This window comes from Musca vetustissima, unplaced genomic scaffold (genome assembly GCF_032173495.1).
Source record: "Musca vetustissima isolate MV318-11 ecotype Yass unplaced genomic scaffold, APGP_CSIRO_Mvet_v1 utg1266, whole genome shotgun sequence".
NCBI lineage: Eukaryota > Metazoa > Arthropoda > Insecta > Diptera > Muscidae > Musca > Musca vetustissima.
This window is the reverse complement of record NW_026882875.1, coordinates 400,960-427,660: the sequence shown is the minus strand read 5'-3', so window position 1 is coordinate 427,660 and position 26,701 is coordinate 400,960. Positions and strand designations below refer to the sequence as shown.

Genomic DNA, 26,701 nt, shown 5'->3' with positions numbered 1-26,701 from the left:
AGACTCCATCTCTATCTAAATCCAACTTTTAGCAAATTTAATACCATTTAGTACTTCTTGTACACATAATTACGATTTTTACAACTACCTCAATCCTGTACTCCAATAGTAATTCAAATTCCAATTAGAATTAAATTTAGTAATGTTTAGTACTTTTCCTACACATTTAGGTCAAAATATCAAGCGTCAGCCATTTGGTCTGGGCGATCTCAAAGAGGTCTTCATCAAATTGCTTATTCAATTCGCTTCAGATTAAATGTACAATTTTAAAAAAATATTGACCCTTTGTGGGGTAGCTACCAGAAGGCGCCAATCTTCCAACTTGTTCTAGGATTGGTAAAGATAATCCATTCGCCAGATATGGGATTTATAAATATTGAAAACGCTGACCCTTTGTGAGGAAGGTACCAGAAGGATTGGACCGCTCGGTCCTCAGAGTTGATCTAATTAAGATAATAAGCTGTGCAAAGTTTGGTTAAAATCGGATTCGCCTGATACTGGAGTTATAAATATTGGCATTGTAAACCCTTTGTACGGGAGGTACCAGAAGGAGTGGACCGATGGGTCCCATCTGTATACTTGATGTAGCATTTTTAAAGATAATAGTTTGTACAAAGTTTGGATCAAATAGGATAGTCCGTTCGCATATTTTAAATTAATTTTCTGCAAAATGTTTATCATTTTGTCGGGGAGGTACCAGAAGGTGTGGACCTATATTCCCCACTTTCGAACTTGAACTAAATTTGGAAGAAATATTATGATGTGCAAAGTTTGGATGAAATAGGTTATTTCTTTCGAGATTTATCGTGAGCACCAGACAGACGGACATTTGTAAATCGACTCCAAATTGTCTGAAACAGATAAAATGAAGCATTAGGTCCAAAAAATATTTCGATGAGGCACATGTTTGCGATATGAATATGTATATACACTCATGAGCCATAAAAATGAGGGTATAAACATCATTACTATCGTTTTTCGGATAGCTCTCATATAACGTTACCCTCACACACTATGGTCAGATTTGAATGTATATATAATGTATATGCTTTATCAAAGTGTTGTCCAACAGGAGAAGTTACTCTTTAGACCCTATCTTAGGATTAATGTAGATGGTAAATTTTGAATAGAATTTTCACAAAATAAATAATTTTTACCAAACAATAAAAATCCTGGTTCAATAATGGCCGCCGTGTACTCATCGAAGTGAGTCATAATGTATATATTCCAATGGGTCCGAAAGAAAACTGCAATCGCCGGGCCTGTAATGAACAATCTGATCAACTGGAAGTTTCCCAGCGAGGGTAGGGGAAATTCCGGTCACATTAGAAATCGATTTCTGCACCTCACAAGGACTGGGAGCCATAATGAGCTAGCTTCAGTCAGTTGGGGGGTTGGTGTCCCTGGAGGTCACAGCCACTACTCTCAACATAAACAAAATTTTTATATAGACTCCAGTTTAACATATTTCAAGAAAAATTAGATCCTTACTACAATTGCAAAAACAAAAAAAATCTTATTGTACCCCAACTGGTCTAGAAAAAAACCAAATTATCTATCGTTATTCCTCATACTGATAATTTCGGATTCCTGGTGTTCTGGAATCGATAGCCTCATAACCCATCCCATCCATGGACTTACTGGCTTACAGTTTATTTATAAGTCCCCTATTTCTGATTATTGTCGTCTACTCTCACATCCCGGCCGTAAAATCAGGAATAATTAAGCATTCATTGTGAATTATAGTGATTCAAAAACAAAATAAATTCATTTATTCAACAACATGTCAACAAATTAAATAAAATGGAGAAATCGAACTTCAAAAAAAAAATTTTTTGATGGTTTTTAGTGTTTAGAAAAGAATCTGCAATTTAGGAATACAGAGCAGAATAAATTTATGAAAATATAATTTAATTACTAATAATTTTAATTCTTAGAAAAATAGAGTAGGAGTATATTGTTTCATTATTAGATTATTGCAAAACTAGGATGTTTAAATATTATTTCATTACTAGGTGTGTACAAAAGAAAAGGGAAAACCGTAGGCATTTGGGTATATCTGACGGAATTCTGTTTTAAATGATTTTGAGGTGCACAAATTACAATACCGTTTGGCATAGATATAGCAAAATTTGATTATAAATTGAAACATAATATATTGTGAACTTACCACGGTAATGTATCGTCTTTTAACAGCACGTCGAGGCCTCGAAGAACTTGTTGGTGACGTCAGTGGCTAGATTAATTTAATATACAAATTTGCTGTATATACGCCATGTTAATAGATAATTGCTTTATGTAACACCTGATTTTACCAATATACTCCTGCTTTACTTATTCTAATCCCGGAATATGAGAATCCTTAGGGTTAAATCCGGGAGGGTGTTTTATATCAGGAATTGTTGCGGATATAAACAGGTCAAGGTATAGTGCTTGCTCGTGTGATGTAATACGGCTAATAATAGCATGTGGTTTCTTCTATATATTTTTCAGTCAAGGTTATGTCACTTGTATAAATGTTAGGTCACGTACAAAATAGCTGGAATGCGGCTGATTTGTACAGCCCTCCAGGAATAGTTACACAGAGCACGGGTTTTCCTTGAAATGTGGATTTTCGTAGGCAAGTGCTCTGAATATAAAAATAATAATCCAATTACTCCGACTATCGACGGAACTATATATTTATATATAAATTACCTGTGTATAACTTTCTAAAAAGCTTAGACGGTGGTATACGATTCGATCGGGAGATATAATTTACAAGGATTGTTCACAAATGGAAACTGTGATTTATTTATACCAGACCCTGCTGACAAAAATCCTTGTTCCACGACAAAAATCGAAAATTGATCAAAATAAGGGTACAATTTGATGGGTATTGTTGGGCTTATTAGCTGATTTAAATTGTTATTTTATTTGAAATCTGATGTTTCAGAAAAATATTGATGTAATTTTACACTTGATCCCTTGATCAGTATCACTCCACGTTGTTAAAATTTATTCAATCGTAATTAGAAATTGCTTAAGCCAAAAACTTGTTGATTGATCCAGTACAGCAGACAGAAAGATCGATCAGTATTTGCAGAGAAACCACTTAGGCTTTCTGTTAATCATGTAAAAAAAATAAAATTCACCACCCTACTGACTTACAAAACTGCAAGATTTTGCTTTGCATACCGTATATAATTTACAGACCTACCGTAAGGCAAGGGGGGTGGAGGTGTAGCGGATCGACCTGCGCTACAATGAAGAATAAAAGAACAAAGAGTATGTTGAAAGAGAGGGTAGTGCGAAATAACATCCGAGAACTAGAAAGATGTGGTGTGGGGCGAGGGTGTGTGTGTGCGAGTACTTAAATACTGTTGTTGTGTACTGCACGTAAATGTAAAAATAAAGAGTAACAATGAAAGAGGGAAGGTTAAAGCATAACAGCGAAATTGAGTGAGTTGATGATCTGTATATTACCCAGCAAACTATTGCAGCAAGTAAAAACAAACAACTTATTTGGGGGTTCTGTATGTATGTCCATCATTACAGGCCAAACCCAATGAAAGTTCTTTGTTGAAAAACACTTCAAGCAATGGATTCCGAATAACCAACATATTACGGTCATTTCTATGTCGTACACCACTATTTGTTTGCCTGATATCTTCCCAGATTATACACCATGACTATACGAGCTCTCACACATCAGTTCAAATCACCTTTGTACAAAGGTCAGGTCGTGTTATACTTTTATAGAGTGTAAAATATCAGATCTATATCAAAACACACATCTGTATTGACAGTTTTTAGCAATAACAGTATCTATTGATAAACAACAATCAATGCGGTAGCAAGTATACATATTTTTAAACATCACACCCCAATACACCCATATGTGTATTTTTATTATGAATTTGAAAATGTAAACAGACAACAAAATGCTTCAGTACACCCACACATATATGTGTTGTTGTATCTTAATTTGTCACAGCGAGCTGGCATTGCATGTAATAACCATTCTTTTTTTCTGCTATTATTTGTGTGTGTCTAAAAATGTTTAAATATTCGTGTTGATAACGGTCATTAAACTCTATTTTTCAAATGAAATTTTCATTAAAACAAATTTTTAACTCTTGGATAATATCGCACATTTTGCTGTGTAATTTCTCCTCATTGTATAAAAATATTTGTTTTATTGCGCAGGCCTAACAGTTTGTCGCGTTACGTCGTCGGTTGCTCATCGTACTTGAAAAAACGGATCGGTTCGTTGGATTACATTTTGTTATATAAACCGTGCTATTCATATCCTGTTGAGGATGTTTCTGGCCAAGAGTACCGTATTTTTATTTTATATGACATTATTTGCATTCAGTGCTGCCTCAAAAGTGGAAAATACTTCGTGGAAAGATTTCCTATTCGGTACAAAATGGAAATCATCATCAAGCCCTTCATCGAGAGATTCAAGATGTATGTGTGAATTTAAAGGATTGTGTTTTTTTATTTTAAGCATATTGCTAAAAAAAGTTTATCTAAATGAAAATTGAGATAACACGAAATTTTATAATAATAAATTAACGAACAAATGATAAGATGTTGTTGTGGAATTGTGAAATTTATAAGCAAATTATAACGAATTGCACTAAATAAATCTGTCAAAATGGACTGAAACCGTAAATGAATGGAACATTCAAAGCATACACTAAACTCAAAAGTAACTGAAATATACAGTGGTTATCACCTACACCTGAAGGAGATAAGTGTTTTGATTAACCCTCGATTCGATTGGAATATTTTGAAATAATTTTTATATTCAAAACATTTATGTGTACTGTACTATAGCGATTAAGTGTGAAAATATAAAAATAATCACGAGAAATTTGTAACATAAAACGGTATTTAGAAAACAAGTCAGGTTTTGGAAGGGACACGTTATTGGCACACCGTTGATATTAAACAAAAAACTTCGTGCAATGCAAGCGATTAAAAATGTGAATGGTATTTTTGGTTCCGATAATGTAACAGCCGTTTAGGAATTTTTGATGTTAAAGATGCACCTCGCACAGGTAGGCCGGTAGTCGAAAATGTCGATAAAATCGAAGTTGACCGGCATGTTAGCAGTCGTAACAAAGCCATAGAAACCGTAAAGATTGGGTTTTATTTTCCCAAATCTAACATGTTTTTCTTTTGGTTTAATATTAAATAACCAAGAACCATCCGAGTTAACATTTGATAAAATAATCGATTTTATGATACCCTTCCAAAGACATAGAAGTATAAAGATACGACAATTAGACATGGCTCTGAACATTCTAACTTTCAGTAGGACGTGAGCCAGAAGGGAGAAGAGTTAAGAGGAGCCCCCACCCCCCCCCCCCTTTCACGGTGTCAAAAATTTTTCTGATTTAATTCGAATCTAGAGTAATTCAAGAATATCCCTACAAAATTTCAAGTGAAAATCTCAAGAACTCTTGAAGATATAGCAGATTTATTGTGTCAGCATCAAGTGACGGCTAAAGGGCTTCTTGAACTTTAAACGCGTTTTTCTCCAAACATTGATTTTGCGAATGGCGGGCACGATAACTCAAAAACTAATAACCCAATCGATTCCAAATTTTTACACGTTTCTCTGTGAGTGTATAGATATCGTATGAACTAGGATAAAGCCAATCGGTGAAGATCTTCCTTATTTTTTAATTTCGTTTTTGATCAAAAATTTTCAATTTTCCAAAAATATTTTTTCAAAGGTCCGCCATTTTGTTAATTTTAGAGCGAAGTCAATAATCCTAGTTCATACGAGAGCCAGACATGTACTCTTTCTAACACCGTTGGAATTTTCGGATTCCGATGCTCCAGTGAGGAGTTATCATGCCCGCCATCAAAAATAATGACTTTTCTTTGATCACAAAAAACAACAACAAAAAATGTTTACTAATTATTTTTCTTCCTTTTTAAATCTTCAAATATATATGTACAAAGTTACAAACCTTAACAAGCATTGGTGTTGATTTACCAGCTCATTGAAATTTTTGAACAAAATAAAATCGTGAATGGGGGGTGGGGGGTTCCCTTAATAAGGAAAAAAGATGCGACAATTGATACGTAAGTTAAATTAGCATAAAGTCGGTCGAAAATATATATCGGTCATTTGCTGCAAGACAAGCATAACTCATACCAGTAAGGAAAGTAGTAAAGTCGGATGGCGCCGACTATATGATACCCCTAACCACTTTGGGTATATTTAACTGATGAATCCTAACAGACGTCTCATTTTTGAAGGACCAGTAAAATAAAATTAGATCCATAAACATGTAATTCTGCAACCTATACTAAATTTTTCATTTGGTCAGATATAGAGTTGCTTCTTACAATGGGACAAAATTATGTAAATCAATTTAAAGCAAATATCAATCGGACACCCGTTGATTATTTGGATAAGTATCTGATAAACATGAGGAGTTTGGTGCACCATTTACTTAAAATCGGAAGAAAATATATATAAAATCAGTTGTTTTGGCGGGTTATTTGGGATACCATTTGTATTTTGTTTTTGCAAAATAGTCAGGCTGAATCCCAAGTTGTTGTTTTTATAAAAACAGCTATTTATTAGTGGGAAATATATGGCATTGTCTGCCGAGGGATAAGGCAGGGAAGACTATAGTTTCGAATCTCGTCACTGATCCTCATCAGTTCCCTTAGTTTTTTGTTGGGATATTCTCCCCAGAAGCTATTTATTGCTTCTTTACAAAAAACCTTTCATACCCAAATGTCTCTTGTGGCAATTCGAAGTTCTTACGTTACCTGCGATACGACCTCAATGAGAAGTTCGTTTCGTTGGCGCCTGATTTTGTGGTCAACAAGGCATTTGCAGACAACTACAATACATTTCCCACTGTTATGTGTCGTCAGTTTGTGACGAATACACATTACGTTGTTGTTGGTATTGCTAGTTTAAGGAATAAATCAAACAGTATGACCGAGCCTGCGTCCACAACTGCGTCCACAAAACTAGCAATACCAACAACAACACTATGTGCTTGTGACGAATGCACATAGCGTTGTTGTGACGACACATAGCAGTAATAAATAGCTTCTGGGGAGAATATCCCAACAAAAAACTAAGGGAACTGATGAGGATAAGTGGCGAGATCCGAAACTATAGTCTTGCCTGCCTTACCCCTCGGCGGACAATGCCATACATTCCCCACTAATAAATAGTTGTTTTTTATAAAAGCAACAAACTGGGATTCAGCCTGACTATTTTGCAAAAACAAAATGTATATAAAAGCTATATCGAAATCTGAACCGATTCCATCGAAACTTTTGACAGGTTAGGTTATACTAATTTCTTCATTACGTTGTGCAAAATTTTGTGTAAAACCGGACGAAAATATATATGTACAAGCTATATCTAAATCTGAACCGATTTCAACGAGACTTGCCAGAGCTTAATTTATATTAACTAGAGTTCATTGTACAAACTTGTGTGGCAATGGGACAAACTTTAGGGTCTTTAGTGCACAATTTACATAAAATCGAAAGAAAAAATATATATAGGAGCTACATTAAATCCGAAGAAAATATATATGGGAACTATATATATCTGAACCGATTTTCACGAAACTTAACACACATAATTCTGGACTTTATTCAGTACGCTATGCCAAATTTCGTGCAAATAGAACGATATATGTGGACTTTGGTTCACCAATTACATTAAATCGGACGAAAATATATATGGGAGCTATATCTAAATCTAAACCGATTTTCGGGAAACTTTACACACATCATTCTAGACTTAATTCAGTACCCCATGCAAAATTTCGTGCAAATCGAAATATATATAGGGACTTTGGTATACCATTTACTTTAAATCGGACGAAAATATATATGGGAAAATATATATGGGAGCTATATCTAAATCGGGACCGACTTTTACGATAAACAATGCATTTTGTTTAATTATACTAACAGTTTATACAAAAATATTACAAGCGATGAATTTTTCCAAATCTGTCGCTACAAAATAAACAAAAAATCTAGCGTTTAATTTAATTTTCGAGTCTCTGTCTATATTATTCGTCCTTATGTCATGTCACTCATAAATTCTTAATATACTCCCAAGAACATTTGTCCAGCTCGATTTTGTCGCGTAGTGTATTATAGCCAGCAATTTTTTTTAAATAATTCTGTCTATGACTGGGTATTCCTATTTAGATATAGGATATAATTCGCCAGCATTTTCCTTCAAACCCTTCAGAAACACATTTTTTAACCAACAGCTTCTCTTTCTATTTCCTCCATCGTAGCAAAACTCTTTTTATCATCATTGTCTTTAGTTTTTGGAAGAGAAGAAGGCCGGCAAGGACAACGTCAGTTTTTTTCCCAAAATCTCACGCAAATGTTTTGATGTGAGATCTGATTTTTATCCTTCTGGAAAATCCATATTTGGTCTTTCCACAGTTCTGTGCGTTTCTTCCGATTTATTGCTCCTAACTTCAAGGTAACAAGAAATCATTGTAGTCGATGAAAACACTGTTATTCTCAATTGAATTTGTTTGCGCATTTAATATATTTTTTGCACAAATACAGTTTCTTTCATCAATTTTTTTGAATATTAAAAACTCTTAAAGCACACTAAATCACAACTAAAATTTATACACTGGTGGCCAAAACTAAAGCAATTGAAATTGCAAACTGAATAAATGGCCTGTAACTTTTATGAAAATAAAGTTATAGTGAACGTTTTTTTCAGAAATAAATAGGTAATTTATTTACTTTTAAACACAAATAATATAAATGCCAAATTTATTTTGAAATAAAAAATACGCAATGGAAAACTAAATGGACCCAATTTTTGCTTGGTGAAAAGTTTTTTCTTATAAATAAGCAAATTTTGTTGGTAATCGACATCATAAACATTATTTTTCATTACGGCAGAATACCTACGAGACATTGAACCAATAAAATGCTCAAGTTGATCCTTGGGTATACTATTCCTTGGATCCTAAAATTTTGGGAAGAGGTTATGTTTGTTTGTTAGTAAATCCCTATTGATTTTGCAATCTATTATGCTCCAAAGATTTTTCTATAGGGTGAAGACCTTATGATTGTGTTTGGCCATTTTAAAACGCTGGTTGTTCACTCCTGTTATTGTCAAGCTGAAACAACCAAATAGGCGGTATATGTTCATCAGGGAAGGAAACTATAACGTCTTCCGACAAATTTGTATAAACAATTCGATCCCTTAATTCATAAATCTCGTAATAATATCCAACTCCAAAGAAAAGCAGCCCACTAACATTAATGACCCTCCTCCAAGCTTCCCAGTACCCTAGCAATACTTTGGCACGAGCCTTTCATTTTTGGACTTTCTCACAGTATTGTTTTTTATGACTGAGTGTTTAATATTAAACATTAATTTATCCGAGAGCATCATATTTCTCCACTGAGTCGGATTCCAATTAATATGACCTTTTACGAAAGACAATCTGGCTTTCCGATTCTTCTCAGAAATTAAAGAACCTTCTTGATACTTTCCGGTCATGTAGGCCTGTTACCATAGGTCGTCCACGCTCTGTTTTTGAGGTTATATCCAACAATAACCGTATCACAAATTTCCTTGAACTCTTAAATGGGTATTTTTACAGCTATGACAATTTTTTTTATCAGTACGAACTGATGTTCTTTTGCAGCCTTCCACCATGCCGAACTGTCACTACAGATATAGATGCATAAAACGCACTTATAATTTGAGAAATAATGGAGAAATTCATGGAATATTTCTCCGAAATAATTTTCTGTGATAACTCATTTTCACAATCACAGGTAATTAGCTGTTTTATCGGAGTACTGTATTTATTTCTACCCAATTTTATATTTTTTGGCAGTTTTGGCCACCAGTGTATGTGTCAAAAAGAATATGAAAATCTAAAATGGTTGATATTGCCAACACATACAACATAACAAAAAGACGAAAATCGAACATAAGTAACTCGCGAAACGATGGAAATTATTTTTTTTATCAGACCTGAACACCATTTTTATTCTAGTTACTCAAATCGTGTCGATTTAGAAAGCATAGTCTAAACTGGATTTAATGGTTGACTACGGTATTTGTCTAAGTTTATATTGGGTTGAATTCACGAACCACTGTTGTCTCATATTTTGTGTGTATCTTCCAAAAACCTATGCTAAGTGATGCAATTCTGTATTACATGTAGCATACTTTTAGGCATTTAATAAAATTTCTATAATTTTATTATAATAAAGGGTTTTTTTCTAATATGCGCTGCATTTGCTTTCAGTTTTACCAATATTTAACGTAATACCCATTGGGCCGTCGTTATGTTTGGCACCGTCCGGCGAAGTTGGAAATTGTTTGCCAAACAAAGATTGCATACTACGAGCTGGAATTCCGGCTGGTCCCTGCGGTGGTGGTTATGGACTTTGTTGTGTTTGTAAGTGTGCTAGGTGTGGAAATATAGAAATTGAAAAATAATAATAAATAATTCACAACTGAAATAGTTTTACAGACCTGTGGTGGCGTTATTAGAGAAAATTCTACATATTTCGTTAATCCCAATCATCCGGATACATATGATGGCACGGGCAGCTGCCAGGTTACGGTACAAAAAATGCATCCAGATATATGTCAATTGAGGTAATAAAATTTGATTTTCAAATATTATGACAACATTTCAAACAGAGATGTACACATATATTTTATTTAGATTAGATTTGGATATGTTTTCCATAGCACCACCTGAGTCGGTAAATCATTTGTGTACTCAAGATCAGTTGTTAATCTCTGGCAGCAGTCCAGTTCCCACGATTTGCGGCATTTCATCAGGTGATCACAGTAAGTATTGAATCTGTTCTTATTATTCGATTTATCGATTACCTCGAATTTATTCCAGTGTACATTGATGCTGGTCTGGGACAAAGTAATCCCATTGTTATTTCTGTCATCACAAGTGGAACATTCCCGCGCATCTGGCGCATACGAGTAACGCAAATTCATTGCGGTAGCATAGCTCGTGCTGAACAAGGTTGTTTGCAATATTATACTGGAATTAGTGGTCGTGTAAGGAGTTTCAACTTTAACACTGTCTCCGGCAGACAATTATCAAATCAGGATTATAGTATTTGTATACGAACTGAGAGAAATTTTTGTGGCATACAATATAATGCATGCCCAGATTTGGGTGAGTTCCCAATCTAATTGTATTTGATAATAGACGTAATAAAATATTTCAACATTTCAGAAAACAATCGTTCCAGATCATTCACCTTATCGGGAAATTCAAATAACCCGACGGGAACCATGGTTGGTGGCGGTACTCAAGTAACACAAAATGCTTGTATCCAAGATTGGCTACTAATTGGCTGTATGCGTTCCGCTGATCGTATTCCACCACAAAGTGCCTGTGAAGATCGAGTTTGTGGCGGAACATTTAGTGCCGAAGTTGGCATGGTACAAAAAACCGTACAATGTAAGTTTCACAGGTGTCTTATCAAATTATTAACAATTAACAACTTATCGCATTTTTGTTGTTCTATTTAGCAAGCGTTAGACCCTTCCGTCTTTACTTCCACACAGATGGTATCGAAGCGCCGACAGATATAGATAATCGTGGCTTTTGTCTAGATTATGTACAACAACCGTGTACAAATGGGTTTTAAGTATACATTTTATTTGAGTTATTGTCCTATCATATTTTATTATATATAATTTATGATTGTTTATCTGTTAAGAGTTATTATTTATTGCAATAATTTTAAGGTTTTTTGTAGCTTTTTGTATTTTGATAGTTTTTTAATAAAATTGCGAAGTGAAAACCATATATGCAACTAAGTTACAAATAGATAGCTATCATAAACATTTTCCCCATACTCGATTTAAATTTTCGATGAATTTTAACCGACTGGCAAATGAGCATAACTTATATTAAAGACTTGTAACTTTGCATACATGTATTTAAAAACTTTAGGGAACCTCCCCATTCTCCATTTTAAATGTTCAAGTGAAATGAGTGAAATTGCTAATATTATGGGCATCTCAAATGATCGAGTCCATTTAATTTTGCATGAAGAACTACAGATGATCGATCAAAAATGCAAAAGAATGAACATTTCTTAAGCTTGTTTAGATCGTTTTAAGCGAAATAAAACAGTTGATGAGACATAGATCCACCACTATACTCCAGAGACAAACGAACAAGCCAAACAATGGACTGACGCTGGAGAAGTGACCCAAAGAAGGCAAAAAAATTCAATGGGTTGGTAAGGTTATGGCAACGGGTTTTTGGGACTTCAAAGGTATTTTATCGATGTACTATCTGCAAAAGGGCAAAACAATAAATTCAGAGTACTATTGCATCTATTTGGATCAATTAAATGTACAAATTTGAGAAAAATGTCCTGGTTTACAACACAAAAATATTAATTTTTCATCAATACAACACACCAGAGCACAAGAGTGTTTTAACAATAGCTAAAATCACCGAATTAAGGTACGAGTTGCTCGACAAACCACCTTATTTTCCTAATTTAGCTCCCAAAGACTTTAACTTGTTCCCAAATCTGAACAAAAATCTTTGTTGCAAGAGTTTTACCTCAAATGAAGATGCAATTACAGTTGTAAACTACTATTTTAAAGACCTTGAGGAAAACTATTTTAATCAAGGGATAGTATTGCTAGAAAAGCGTTAGACAAAGTGTATTGAAGTTTCAGGAGATTATATTGAAAAATAAAAATATTTTTGAAAAATTAACTATTCTCTTTCATTGATAGGCTAAGAAGTTTCATTGATAGGCTAAGAAGGTACTAAAATCCCCAAAATATTGAATATTCGGTGGTAACGTTAATTGGGGACCGACATAATACTAATTCTACTATATTTGATATTTATTTGTGATTGATCATAATTGTTTGCTGCATCAAGAGTACAATAAAAATTTTTGTATATACCCCCCCCCCCCCATTTTCGATTTTAATTTTTCAAGATTTTCAATGGGCTGGTAAATCGATACCAATGCTTGTTAAGGTTTGTAACTTTACACACATATAATTGAAGATTTAAAATAGAAGAAAAATAATTTACAACAAATTTTTGTTGTTGTTTTGTTGTTGTTTTTTGTAATTAAAGAAAAGTCCTTATTTTTGATGGCGGACATGATAACTCCTCACTGGAACATCGGAATCCGAAAATTCCAACGGTGTTAGAAAGAGTGCATGTCTGGCTCTCGTATGAACTAGGATTATTGACTTCGCTCTATAATTAACAAAATGGCGGACCTTTGAAAAAATATTTTTGGAAAATCGCCAATTTTTTACCAAAACCAAAGTTAAAAAATAAGGAAGATGTCCACCGATTGGCTTTATCCTAGTTCATACGATAGCTATACACTCACAGAGAAACGTGTAAAAATTTGGAATCGATTGGGTTATTAGTTTTTGAGTTATCGTGCCCGCCATTCGCAAAAAAATGTTTAGAGAAAAACGCGTTTAAAGTTTGAGAAGCCCTTCAGCCGTCACTTGATGCTGACACAATAAATCTGCTATATCTTCAAGAGTTCTTGAGATTTTCATTTGAAAATTTGTAGGGACATTTTTTAATTAGTGTAGATTCAAATTATATGAACAAAATTTTTGACCCCGAGAAAACTGCATATGTAAGAAAAATTAAACAATCCACACATTAGTATGGACCATAAATTGAATTTGAATACCATGATTCGTCATTCGTTTGAATATCATGATTCGAGCTCTAAAGTTCCATTTAGCACACATTATTTCCATAAGTACCCTCCACAACCATCCAACAAAACTTCCTGCATACCCCGATCCTACACAATGATTCCAAATTCAAATTTCAGGATTTCTACTCTATTTGTTCACCCACAATTCAAATTGTACTAAATATAGAATTAAGTAAGTATTAATTAAATATAGAACTTCCAAACCTTCCTACTTATCCCAAAACTACACGCCCACAGTGATCCTCAATCCAAGTTTTAGGATTCCAACTCTATCGGTTCACCCACAATTCAAATTGTACCAAATTTAGTACACAGTAATACGAATTTCTAAAACATCCTTCTTATCACAAACCTACACCGCCATAGTGATCCTAAATCCAAGTTTCAGGAATCTAACTCTATCGATTAACTCACAATTCGAATTGTACCAAATTTTAGGATTCCAACTCCATCGCTTCACCTTAAATTGAATTGTACCAAATTTAGTACACATTAGTACAAATGTCTAAAACTTCCTACATATCCCAATCTTACACTCCAACAGTTATGCTGTCTCCAAATTTCATGATTCTAGCTCATTTATCTATTCATCTAGCTAATGGTTCATCTAAAATTCCATAAGTAAAAACTCATAAGTATTAATTTCTTAAACTGAATCCTGACCCCAATTCTACAGTTATCCTGACTCCAAATTTCATTGTTCCCGCTCCATCGGTTCACCCTAATCCAAATTGTACCAATTATAGTACGATTTAGTACTTTTCGTACACATAAGTACAAAAATTCCATAACTACGTACATATTCTAATCCTACTCTCCGGCGGTAATGTTAATTTTAAATTTCAGGTTTATTTGTACCTCCAAATAATTGTACATTCCAAATTTGAAGTTTTTAGCTCTATCCATTCACATTTTACGTACAAATGTAGTACATTTTAGTACTTTACGCATACTTATAGTTCGAAAGTCCAAAAAACCCATTGCTATATATATTCTACACTCCATCAGTGACCCTCATTTAAATTGTAAGAGTTCTAGCTCTACCGGTTCGCCAAATACAAATGGTATCACATTTAGTACTTTCCGTACCGTTCTAGTACGAACTTCCAAAAACCCAGCCTTATCTGTCACCTTTGAACCAATAATGGCCCTCACCCAAAATTTCAAGATTCTAGCTTCAGCCATTTTGTCTGGGCGTTGATGTATCGTTAAATCAGTCAGTCAATCACTTTACTCTTTTATTAGTATAGATACCGTTAGTTTTGTGTGTTCTATTGGTGACAACATTTGTAAAAACTATTGTACCTTGAAATAAAGTAGGATTAAACCAGTAAGGAAAGTAGTAAAGTCGGGAATCGGAGGAAAATATATATGGGAGTTATATCTAAATCTGGACCGATTTTCAGGAAACTTAACACACATCATTCAAGACCTAATTCAGTACGCTGTGCCAAATTTCGTGCAAATCGAAAGATATATGGGGACATTGGTACACCATTTACATTAAATCGGACGAAAATGGATATGGGAGCTATGTCTAAATCTGGATCGATTTTCAGGAGACTTAACACACATCATTCTAGTCCTAATTCAGTACGCTGTACCAAATTTCGTGCAGATCGAAAGATATATAGGGACTTTGGTACACCATTTACCCTAAATCGAACGAAAATATATATGGGAGCTCTATCTAAATCTGAACTGATTTCTCAATTTTAATAGAGTTCGTCCTTGGGCCAAATAAGTGCCCTATGCCAAATTTCATCTAATTCGGATTATAAATGCGACCTGTACTTTGTTTACAATTTAACATGGATAGACGGACGGACATGCGTAAATCGACTCAGAAAATGATTCTATGCATATTCTCAAAAGGACCCATGTGTCTATCTCGTTTCCTTTTGTCTGTTACAAACATATGCACACTGTATCACAGTGTGGTGAAGGGTATAAAAATGATAGGTTAAAGGTTATCCTATTGTGAAATTCAGTTGATATATTACAACCTCCAATTAGGGAAAGGTGTGATCGAAGATAAGGTTGTAGTTGAAGCGAGAAGGTGGTCCGAAGCCCAAAGTTAATATACGTACTGAACGCAATTACAGAACAAAACTCTCAATTTTTTTTTTGATTTCATTCGAATCTACACTAATTCAAGAACGTCCCTAAAAAATTTCCAGTGAAAATCTCAAGAACCCTTGAAGATATAGCCGATTTATTGTGTCAACATCAAGTGACGGCTAAAGGGCTTCTCAAACTTTAAACGCGTTTTTATCTTTTGCGAATGGCGGGCACGATAACTCAAAAACTAATAATCCAATCGTTTCCAAATTTTGACACGTTTCTCTGGGAGTGTATATCTCTCGATATTCGGCGAAGAACTTCCTTATTTCAAAAAAAGATTTTCCAAAAAAAACATCAAGAGCAGCACGCAACCCTTACTACCTGGGCCAAATATAGAGAATATGTACATTTCACACTCGAATGAATATTGGGAAGACGTTATAAGTGACTGACTGATCATCATCGCCCAGCCGAAACGGCTAAAGCTAGAAAATTGAAATTTGTCGGATTTGGTCCGTAGGCTTGTGATAAGACGGGGTTTTTGGAAATTCGTACTAAAAACTGTATTACGCGGGAACGGTTACATGTAGAACTGTGAAAAAATTTTGGAAGAGGTACTATAAAGTACTAAATATTATATTTGAATGGAATCGGTAGAGATAGAACTCTACAATTTGGTATACAGATTTGTCAATAATAAGAGTGTGAAATGTACAAAAAAATCCATTTATTATTTAATACAAACAGTTAAATGCCCCTATAATAAAAAAACTTAATTTTTTTTAGTTTTATTCTTTTTTATTTTGTTTTTATTATTGAAATATTACTAGGTTTTCGTTATTTTATTATTAATTTAAAAACTACAATTTAGATTTTGTAAGTTTATCTAAGAAATAAGTTATACATGTGTTTGTTTGATTTTATTATCATCAATTTTTTAAAACATTTTTTATGGTTATTTAAATTTTTTGGTTTAGGAAAAATACATTATTTGTTTTATATAATTACACAATTACAAAATAAATGATAAATAATCAACAAAAATAAAAACTGGATATTTAACAAATTCATAAATTACACACTAATATTACATGTTTTTCTTTTTTAGAAATTGGTGTTGTAAATCAACGAAAACAAAACATTTGATTGGTCTATATAATTAGGCATAGATTCTATATATAGATCAATCAAAAGTTTGTATCTCACTTACAATAGAAACTATGTGAAAGTTTATAAAATAAAACTAAATAAAAATACATCTATGTGATGTATTCGAAATATTTTACATATTATATATATTGATGTTGTTCTGATGTTTGTAAATCGTTTAAAGTCGTTTGTTTTTATTACAATAAAAATACCCGCAGTTTTATTCGTTTGTTTTACTGGTTTCTAATGTTCTTCACAATGCCATATGCGCGCTTTTCTCTTTTTATTTTATATCGAGCACATTCGTTTTCCAAATTCGGCCATTCTGCACCTTTTAACTTTGCAATTACAAGTACTTTCGTTCTTGAGATCGTCTTTTATACAAAATAGTATTTTTTTTTTTTAATAAAAGTGTTATGGTTTTTTCACGATTCCATATTCAGTCTACTACGAAGAAATTCTATATGTCAATTATTTTTTTTCAGCATCTAGAGACCAGCTATTGTTAAGCTGGCCTAAGTTTTAGTAAGTCTTTATTAGAGCTGCAACCTGAAGTTTCTCCTCTTCGGTTAAACCGTTTTTCAGAGTACGGCGCACTGGAATTAGAGTAAAATTAAGATATATTTTATATTAGAATGGTTTATTTATGAATGTGCTTAAACATGCAGCATTCTGTTAGTATTAAAAATGAAATTTTGAATTTGACGAATTATTAAAAGGTATTCAAATTAATACTACAAAATCAATAACAACGTTTTTTTTTAATTAAAAATAAAAAACAGAAACACGAATGAAGAACATGTATATAGGACGACTTAGGTTGAAAGTATAGATTAGTATCCTCATCTTACCGAAAATATAGTGGTAGCTTGGTATTGGGGATATGTAAAATCATAGATCTGTATTAAACATTTTCTGTTATTTTTTATTCGTCAGAATTCCCACTTTGGCGGAAAATGTAGCTAAACATTCAAAATACCAAAAATAAATCGGGATCTTTATATGGAAGCTATGTCTACATAAAAATCGGACTACCAAATTACATCCAATATTTAGGACATATGCGGGAAAGTTCGCCATAACACCCAAAAAATATGGGGTATCATAATCATACCCTATTTTCTATAAAAACATGAACCTAAATCGATTTTTTTCAAAAATGTTTTTTTAACGTTCAAAAATTCAACGTTCCAAATTACACTTCGACTGCCAATATGGCTAGAAACCTAAAAATACCCTTTAGTCTTGATTTAGATTAGGCGAGTTTACTTGCGGCAAGTCTTTGTTTGTTGGAGAGAGGGGCAAGAGGTATGGAAATGAAAAATAATTGCTCGTACCGACATATTTCTGGCAATTCGTTTTGTGTATTTCGTATTTGTTGACATTTTATATATATTTAAATGTGAAAAAACAACAAATGAAAAAAATTTTGGAAACCGAATTGCCTTGTATAGACGCATGGAGCAAGTTCAAAAGAGAACGATAAAAATTGCCGCAAGTAAACTCGCCTAATATAAATCAGGACTTATATAGAACCTACGTAAAAACTTATACCCATAACGAAATTTTTCAACTATATTTGCCCCCTTCAAGAGGACAAAATGCCAAATTAAAGCCGCTTTGGAGGTTCGTCTATAAAGGCTATTTTCAGGTCGTCTAAATTATTGTCTATGAATAGTTCATATAGCTCGTCTATAAAACTCCCTTCAGCTCTTTTATAAAGACTCCCTTTTAGCAGGTTTATAAAGATACCCTATTATCTATAAAAACATGAACCTAAATCGATTTTTTTCAAAAATGTTTTTTTTCAACTTTCAAAAATTTAACGTTCCAAATTACACCGCGACTGCCAATATGGCTAAAAACCTAAAAATACCCTTTATATAGAACCTACGTAAAAACTTATACCCATATCGAAATTTTTCAACTATATGTGCCCCCTTCAAGAGGACAAAATGCCAAATTAAAGCCGCTTTGGAGGTTCGTCTATAAAGGCTATTTGCAGGTCGTCTAAATGATTGTCTATGAATAGTTCATATAGCTCGTCTATAAAGACTCCCTTCAGCAGGTTTATAAAGATTCCCTACAGCTCCTTTATAAATACTCCATTCATATCTATAAAACCACTCATTAGATCCCTTAAAATACTTCAATTCATCTATAAAGATATTTTTGAGTTTGCATCTTCAGACTTTCTAGTGCTCATCAATTATGTCTCTTCTGAGTCCGCGTACAGAAGCCCCTTTACAATGATAAGAAAAAGGAAGCCCGAACCTTAGTAATAGTGGAAACCAAATGATATAGAATATAAGAAAAGGCTGACAAATAATTCTGAATATGGCCTTCCAGTAGTTTCTTACCGAATACTGGAATTGACATTTGACTACTTTAAACATAATTATTAGCACTCTGCTGCTAAGGGAATCCTTAATAATGGCTATTAACTGGTCATATCATATTATCAACCATAGATAATAAATTGAAAGAAAAAAAATTACCCTCCCGGCTATACAAAACCATGGGTATTTCTTAGCTAACATTATTATCAGACCTCACTGTTTTTATGATCTATTATATTGTATATTTTTATTGCATTTCATCGATATCTAAGACAAACACACAGTGTATTTGGAGAAAAGTTTCCAAGACTACTCGGCACATGCAACGATAAGCTTTGGTTGGTAATAAACGATGGCCAATAAGGTTAGTCATGGTATAAAATGAGCAATGGCAAGCAAATCAACTAGCATTAACAGCTTGTTATTCAATACAACTGGTAAGCATAACAAATTAAAATTCTTTACAAAGAAACAAATTTTAATTTAATTTTATATTTTTTCTTTAATTTTTTGTTTAACATTAGATCTAAAGCCCCTTGATCAAACATGGATGTAAGTTAAATGATCGCGAAGTTTATTCAAATTGGTTGCTAATGAATATTACAATCTTTACAGTTCGAAACCGCCACCCAAAAAGCCAAATCCTTCACCAAGACTCCCCCAGATAATGTATTCTTGGAATTCTACGGTCTCTTCAAACAAGCCACCGTTGGCGATTGCAACGTTGCCCAACCCGGTGCTTTGGACTTGAAGGGTAAGGCTAAATGGAATGCCTGGAACTCCAACAAGGGCATGAGCCAAGATGCTGCCAAGGCTGCTTATATTGCTGCCTACGAAAAGTACGCTCCCCAATATGCTTAAATTAGTGTTTGTGATAACCGGCTATGATATTTGAACAATAAAGATTTAAATTATTGAAAAAAAGAACATCTTGTGTATTTATTGGTTTCGTGAAAAATTGGGAAACATACTGGCGACAATCCATTCTTTGTAATACCGATAAGTCACCTTTAACAACTCTTTCGCTTCATATTCAGACTATAAAGACTTCGTCTATAAATATTTCCTATAGTCTTTCTATAATGAATCCGTTTTAACCCATTAATAAAGTTTCAGAGTCATTTCGTCTATAAAGACACATTTTCAGCTAATCTATAAAGATATACTTTCAAATTATTTTCAAATCTTCTAAAAAGACACCCTTCAACTGGCCTAAAAAGACTCCATTCAACACCTCTAAAATTACTCCCTTCAGCTTGTCTAAGTCAACCATTAAGCTCGACTATAAAGACTCCCTTCAGCTCGTCCATAAAATCTCCCTTCAGCTCATCTATAAAGACTGCCTTTAGCTCGTCCATAAATAATCCCTGCAGCTCGTCCATAAAGACTTTTTTCAGCTCGCCATTTAGACTACGTTTTATCTCATAAATATAAAGTTCCTTTAACCTATATAAATTCTGTTTATTTAGATGTTATTTCTCCCGATCGTACCTAATGTTATTATTGTGAAGACTTCCATGACTTATACTTGTCTAAGTTCGTGCGAACTTGGATTTCTGCATATTAACAATTTTAAAAACAATAATACAAGCAAACTTTAAAAACAACAATAAAATCAAAATCAACACATGCACTTTTGAACCAATTAATTTAAATCAAACAAAAGCAAAAAAATTTAAAACTTATAAATTAAAATTCGAACGGAACCAAAATAAAAAAAATATATAAAAATAAAATGATGCACACTAACCATTATAACCAAAACTAAAAAATGGCTGTGATAGAGCAACGCAATAACTATGCCGTTGTAATTCTTTCAACTGTGAATCCTTCGCGGGTACGTGAACGCTTCACTTCATTTAAATGAATTTTCCATTTGGTTTCAAAACAACAAACATGAAGGCATTTAATGAATGAAAGGATGGGTGTATGTGTGGGTGTGTGTGATTGAATGAAATATCAGTATTCAACAAAATGTCCATTGGATTATGAATGAATGGGGAAAATGTTGTGAAGGGAAATAGGTGGTATTGTGTGTTAGAAACAATGTACAGTTTTTTACATCAAAGGATAAGCACCCCAGGAGATTATTATTGAATAAAAAAAAAACGTTACACCAATGCCATTATGAAGAGATATGGTGATGATGGTGAAGATGTATGAATGAATATATGAGAAAATGAAAACAAAAATAAATTTGTATTAGAAAACAAAAAAATACACCAATAGTTTAAACATAAAACACTAACATAAATAATTTGAAATATTTTATACATTTTTTTAAAAGAAAACTAGACTGTGAAAGCTACAAAAAGGATCAACTCTATAATTAAATAGCTGGTATTGTTGGCATACTTAAAGTATGCTATTAATGTTTTTATATATTCAATCAATACAGCAATTAAATACATAGTTTATCAATTGATTTGATAAAAATTAATAAATTTACAATTTATCTCTTAATGGAACTTTCACAAGCTAATATCAATGATATGTCAATTGAACAAATATACATTTAACTACTAGGAATAACGAGTATAAAATAAAAAGTATGAATGTGAACATATTTCTGTTGAAATTATTAATAATGTTCATGTTCATCATGATAGGTATCAAAACAGAAACCTAAATATTATGATTTCAAAGAAATAAAACCAAGAATATGTTTGTAATAATAATTGAAGAATTCTGAATAACATTTTATGACAAAGTTTCCAGAATACGCATTAATAGGAATGCAAATAAAATGTTTACTTTTACAAAAATAAATTGAAATGTCCCAACATCAGCTCGCCGATAAATACGACCCTCAGTCAGTCTATAAAGACTCCCTTTCAGCTCTTCTATAAAGAAACCGTTTGTATTCATTTGTATTCATTTCGTCTATAAAGAATCCCTTTAAGATCGTCAATAAAATCTACCTTTCAGTTCTTCTATAGATTCTACCTCGGAGTTCGTTTATAAATGAAAAGAATTGTTCCTTTTCTTTTTTTAAGACACCCTCGAGATCTTCTATAAAAAAAAGACGCCTCCTGCTACGGCTTTATCCAATGAGATCCTCCGCAGTCCTATGTTAAAATTTCTTCCTGTTAACTTTGATATATTACTTTCTACTCTTCTCATCTATAAAGATAACCACATGCTCGCCTTACAGACTCCTTCCAACTCGCCTTATTAGACTCCTTCCAGCACGTTTGGTAAAACCCTTCATACTCTTCTATAGAGAAACTCCATGCTCGTCTGTCATATTTTATTCTCATCGTTCAATATACCTCCTGTCTTAGAGACCCTTTCCAGCTCGTTTATTTAAGCTCCTTCCTGTTCGTATATTAAGCCTTCTATTAAAACTCCATCGTACTTGTCTACAAAAACTCAGTCCTGTTCTTCAATAAAGACTCACTTCTATTGATTTATTTTTCTCCCTTCTATTTGTTTATGAAATCTCCCGCTTCGTCTATAAAGACTGTTCACTGTATATTAAGACGCCTTCCAGATGGTCTATTGGATTCCCTTCCGGTCGACTTCATAGACTTCTTCCTATGTATTTTTATATATTCTCTCATGCTTGTTTATTATTCCTTCCTCCTGTACGTTTATACATTTCATTTGTACTCATTTCATAATACTACATCCTGTTCGACTACTAGAACTCCATTCTGATTTTATATACAGTTCTTTTTTAAATATAATTATTTAAACGAATTACCTAACGAATTCTGGAAACGTGTCTCTACTTAAAGTACTAGAAATGTTTGAGATATTAAATAGTAAATAAAATAATACTTACATGATTTTCTATCAGCGTGTCGGGTACGTTTACGTTCTCTTGGCGTTGTTCTATTGCCTGGAGCTTTTGTGGCAGTCTTGACCAGCGATTCTAATATCTCATCATCACCATCGGTGAAGTTCTCTTCACTTTGGCGCATTTGGGGTGAGCGTAGATTTTCGGCACGACGACGTCGCCATGTTAACGTGCCATCGGCATTATCTGAACTGGGGGTGCCCAAAAGTTCTCTGTAGAAAAAACAGTAGACAATTAATAAATGTTTTGAAAAAAAAAAAACATTTTGATGATTTACTTCAATTCAGCATCCTGTTTATCTTCTTTGGTCTTAAATTTGGCAATATCAACTATCAATTTGCCTCGGGTCTTGTTGCGTTCACGATGATTGGCTTTCTTTTCGATTTGTTGTTGGACACGTTCACGTGTCGTACGATACTCTAGGGCGAATTCAGAAAGAATACGACAGAATTCATTGGGTTTGGAATCGGCAACACTGTGTTGTGGTACACCCAACCATAAAAGGAATTTGCGGTAACTATAAAGAAAGGATATTTAAATAAATATTAAATAAATAAATTATTTTTGTTGTTTATAAATATTCTACCGATTCATAACACGCCGATGCACAATTTGCAAAATAATTATCCTCTCTGCACAGTCGGCCAAAAAGTCCACCAATTTCTGTTGCAGCTGGGGTGGGCAATCATGTTTACACATTAATTTCAAACGATCCCATGATGCTTTACATTCATTTTCCAACTGGGAGAGATTGTAGGCCAGCTCATTGAAATCAGCCTTTGAGGCACGGGTGATGGGACCAATTTCGGAATACAAATCGGTGGTTTCCATACCCGATTCCATGACAATGTGACACAGGTGATGAAGCAATGAATGCTTGTGGACGGTGTCTTTTACCTCAGGAACCTGCAAATAGGATTACAAATTTATTAGAACCTAGAAATATTTTTATTTTTCTCTGTTTGAACTTACCTTAGCTAAATACTCGATTTGGAAACCTTTGACAGGGGCACCATTCAAGAATATGCCCACCGATAACAATGTGGATAGAATACATTTAAATGTACGATTATTTCTCAATATTTCTATGCCATGTTTCAAATCCATCAAAGGTTCAGCAATTTCTCTCTGTAACATAAATTGTAAAGATTTTTGTAAATAATTTTCTGTGAATGAAAGTTCCAGACTACAATAACTTACCTCACTATTATCAAAATCTAAACGGAATGCCCATAATCTTAATCTAGCTGGTAATTCTGAGATAGATGCCAATGTCAGTAGAAACTGTTCGGCGCTGCCTAAGGGTAATTCGGGGTTTGCCATCTAGAAAAATTAACAAAAATTAGTATTTTGATTTTGAAAAATATTCAGGTATTAGTATTTTTATGAACAAATGTGGAATATAGATCTTTCGGGACTATGTAGATATATTCCCTCCATAGTTGTATATGAAAAAAATAGCCTTCACTTACCTGTGCCTCTTGAATTTTACCCTTCTCCTCGTCGGTTGGCAACATATTCAATAGTTTATCAATACCCTCCCGGGTAACCACTGTTGCATCCATTTTCAAAATGGCCGCCTTAATAGCACGAGGCGGTGGTAATTTGGTCATGGCGATATTAATGGCATTCGATCTCTTGTGATCGAGAACAATGACCTCCTTGCTTTTGTTCATTTCTTGTTGTTTCTGTAACACAACCAGTGGGGAATTAGTAAAACTGATAACTCAGAAAAAATAATTTTTTATTATGATGTTTAGCGTAAATAATAAAAAGCTCAACTATTGTGACAATATGTAAATTATTTTGCATGAAGTGACCATCACCATTTTTAAGAATAAATTGTATTCAACATATTTTTATTATTATTTTATTAATAGTTTTTATTTTATTAATATTTTCATTACTGGTTTACTACTCTAAAATTATTATTGATAATTTTTTGAGTGATAATTGTTGCGCATTATTTTATTATTACAATATAACAACGACACTTGACTCACAAACACACAAAATTATTTGTTTGCTACTTAAATTAATGTTAAATATTTAGTAATTCGTTGTATTTGTGTTGCTGAAATAATATTTTGGTTTCTATATTTTATTTTTTCTGAGGACATATGGGCATTTTGAAATATTTAAACCAGAGTACTAGCACACTTTGTTTTGGAGGAATAAAATATTGTGTAAAATATATTGTGAATATTTTCAATTCTTAAGGGTGTAAACAAATTTAAGTAAACCCGTGCAAAAAATGTAAAAGTTCATTTCGGTTGGTTGTACCATGAAATAAAAAATAAACTTTTCCCAATAAGTCATTATTAACATGACAAAATTTATATTTTACAACAACGTGGGACCCTTTAAGCATGTCTCTAAGCAAAAATGTCACCATACCGAATTGGTGGTTCATACCTTACAAATAACAAAAATGGGTGGTGCAGTTTATGGGGTATATTTCAAACAGTAGATAAACAGTTTTTATCGAGAATTTTCCTTACGCACTGGTTACAGTTAATTAAAAATATCATAAAAATCTGAAAGTACCACTGAAATTTCAAAAGTTTATACAATTTGACACCGGATTACGATATATGGGAGAAATTATAATATTCTTTCCATCAAAATAATATGTAGAATTTTGAATTTGAAAATTAAGTTACGAATGGTATAAAGCATGGTACAATCAATCAAGGTGGACTATAGCAACTTATAAATTAAAATTTTGTCATATTTTGGCTTGTTATGCCAAAGTCGTATGCAAAATGTGTAACTGTGTATGTGATGTTTTGAAAAATATATTCTAAAATACATTTGTTTAAAGAAGAATTTTGCAACATCGGTAAGAAGAAATTTATGATTTACGAATGAATAAAAAAATCTATATGTTCTCTGGAACAAGGGTCGTTTTTGAAACGACTTTGCCTTTGAGCAAGCTTCGGTCACGATTGAATGCATTAAACTACTTTATAATACATAATAAACATTTTATATTAGGGTTATGACGTTTTTGCAACCTCGTATGCCAGTATCATATCATAGATTAGATAAAGTTTTAATAATAAAAAAAGTTTACTCTCAAAATAATAGGCAACATTTTTTTTCATTTCTACTATTTAAAATCTTTCTAATGAAAAAGTCGAAAATACACAAATTGAAGTTCATCGATTTATCGTGATTTATCTACGTAGAAAGTTGTGAAAAATTGTCCCACGAAAACGTTCATGAGTTAATTTCATTTTTTGGCATATTGACTGTAAACAACCATATGGGTATGTTCTCCAAAATATGGTGTGTTTTTTACATTTCACACATCGACTTCCCCTCAGAAGTTACTTCCTATTTTACTTCTCACGTGAATTGAATTTTTCGAACTTCTGCACAACAAAACCTTTATACTATAAAGAAAGACATGGTACTTTGCAGAAATAGTGTTGACATAGAATATTAATTGCATTAATTTTTAACATTGTGTCTGTCATTTTTTGAAATTTCGTTAATTCTAACGATAATTTCATTATTATTTTTTAATATTTTATTATTCACAACATGAATAAGATGTATGAAAGACTCTGTAATATAATTAATTTGTTGATTGATT

General features: G+C 33.0%; 3 protein-coding genes across 3 annotated transcripts in view; 2 read left to right on the top strand and 1 right to left on the bottom strand.

Moving 5' to 3' along the window:
* Positions 1-1,183: 1,183 nt before the first annotated feature.
* LOC133329555 (uncharacterized) lies at positions 1,184-11,667 on the top strand. Its single transcript, XM_061538031.1, has 8 exons — positions 1,184-1,206; positions 4,358-4,452; positions 10,290-10,442; positions 10,510-10,645; positions 10,716-10,843; positions 10,902-11,189; positions 11,250-11,477; positions 11,549-11,667. The coding sequence occupies exons 1-8, from the start codon at positions 1,184-1,186 to the stop codon at positions 11,665-11,667; spliced, it is 1,170 nt and encodes a 389-aa protein (XP_061394015.1).
* A 5,771-nt stretch (positions 11,668-17,438) lies between these two features.
* Positions 17,439-26,701, bottom strand: part of LOC133329561 (FH1/FH2 domain-containing protein 3) — a 76,628-nt gene continuing 67,365 nt past the window's right edge. The window contains exons 12-18 of the mRNA XM_061538038.1: positions 24,573-24,788; positions 24,301-24,423; positions 24,073-24,228; positions 23,687-24,006; positions 23,378-23,617; positions 23,086-23,312; positions 17,439-17,555 (exon numbers count right to left, since the gene is read on the bottom strand). Coding sequence (XP_061394022.1) covers positions 17,482-17,555; positions 23,086-23,312; positions 23,378-23,617; positions 23,687-24,006; positions 24,073-24,228; positions 24,301-24,423; positions 24,573-24,788 — 1,356 coding nt within the window. The 3' untranslated portion in view covers positions 17,439-17,481. The remainder of the gene's footprint in view (positions 17,556-23,085; positions 23,313-23,377; positions 23,618-23,686; positions 24,007-24,072; positions 24,229-24,300; positions 24,424-24,572; positions 24,789-26,701) is intronic.
* LOC133329551 (acyl-CoA-binding protein homolog) lies at positions 19,687-20,170 on the top strand. Its single transcript, XM_061538027.1, has 3 exons — positions 19,687-19,735; positions 19,823-19,850; positions 19,898-20,170. The coding sequence occupies exons 1-3, from the start codon at positions 19,687-19,689 to the stop codon at positions 20,157-20,159; spliced, it is 339 nt and encodes a 112-aa protein (XP_061394011.1). The 3' UTR covers positions 20,160-20,170.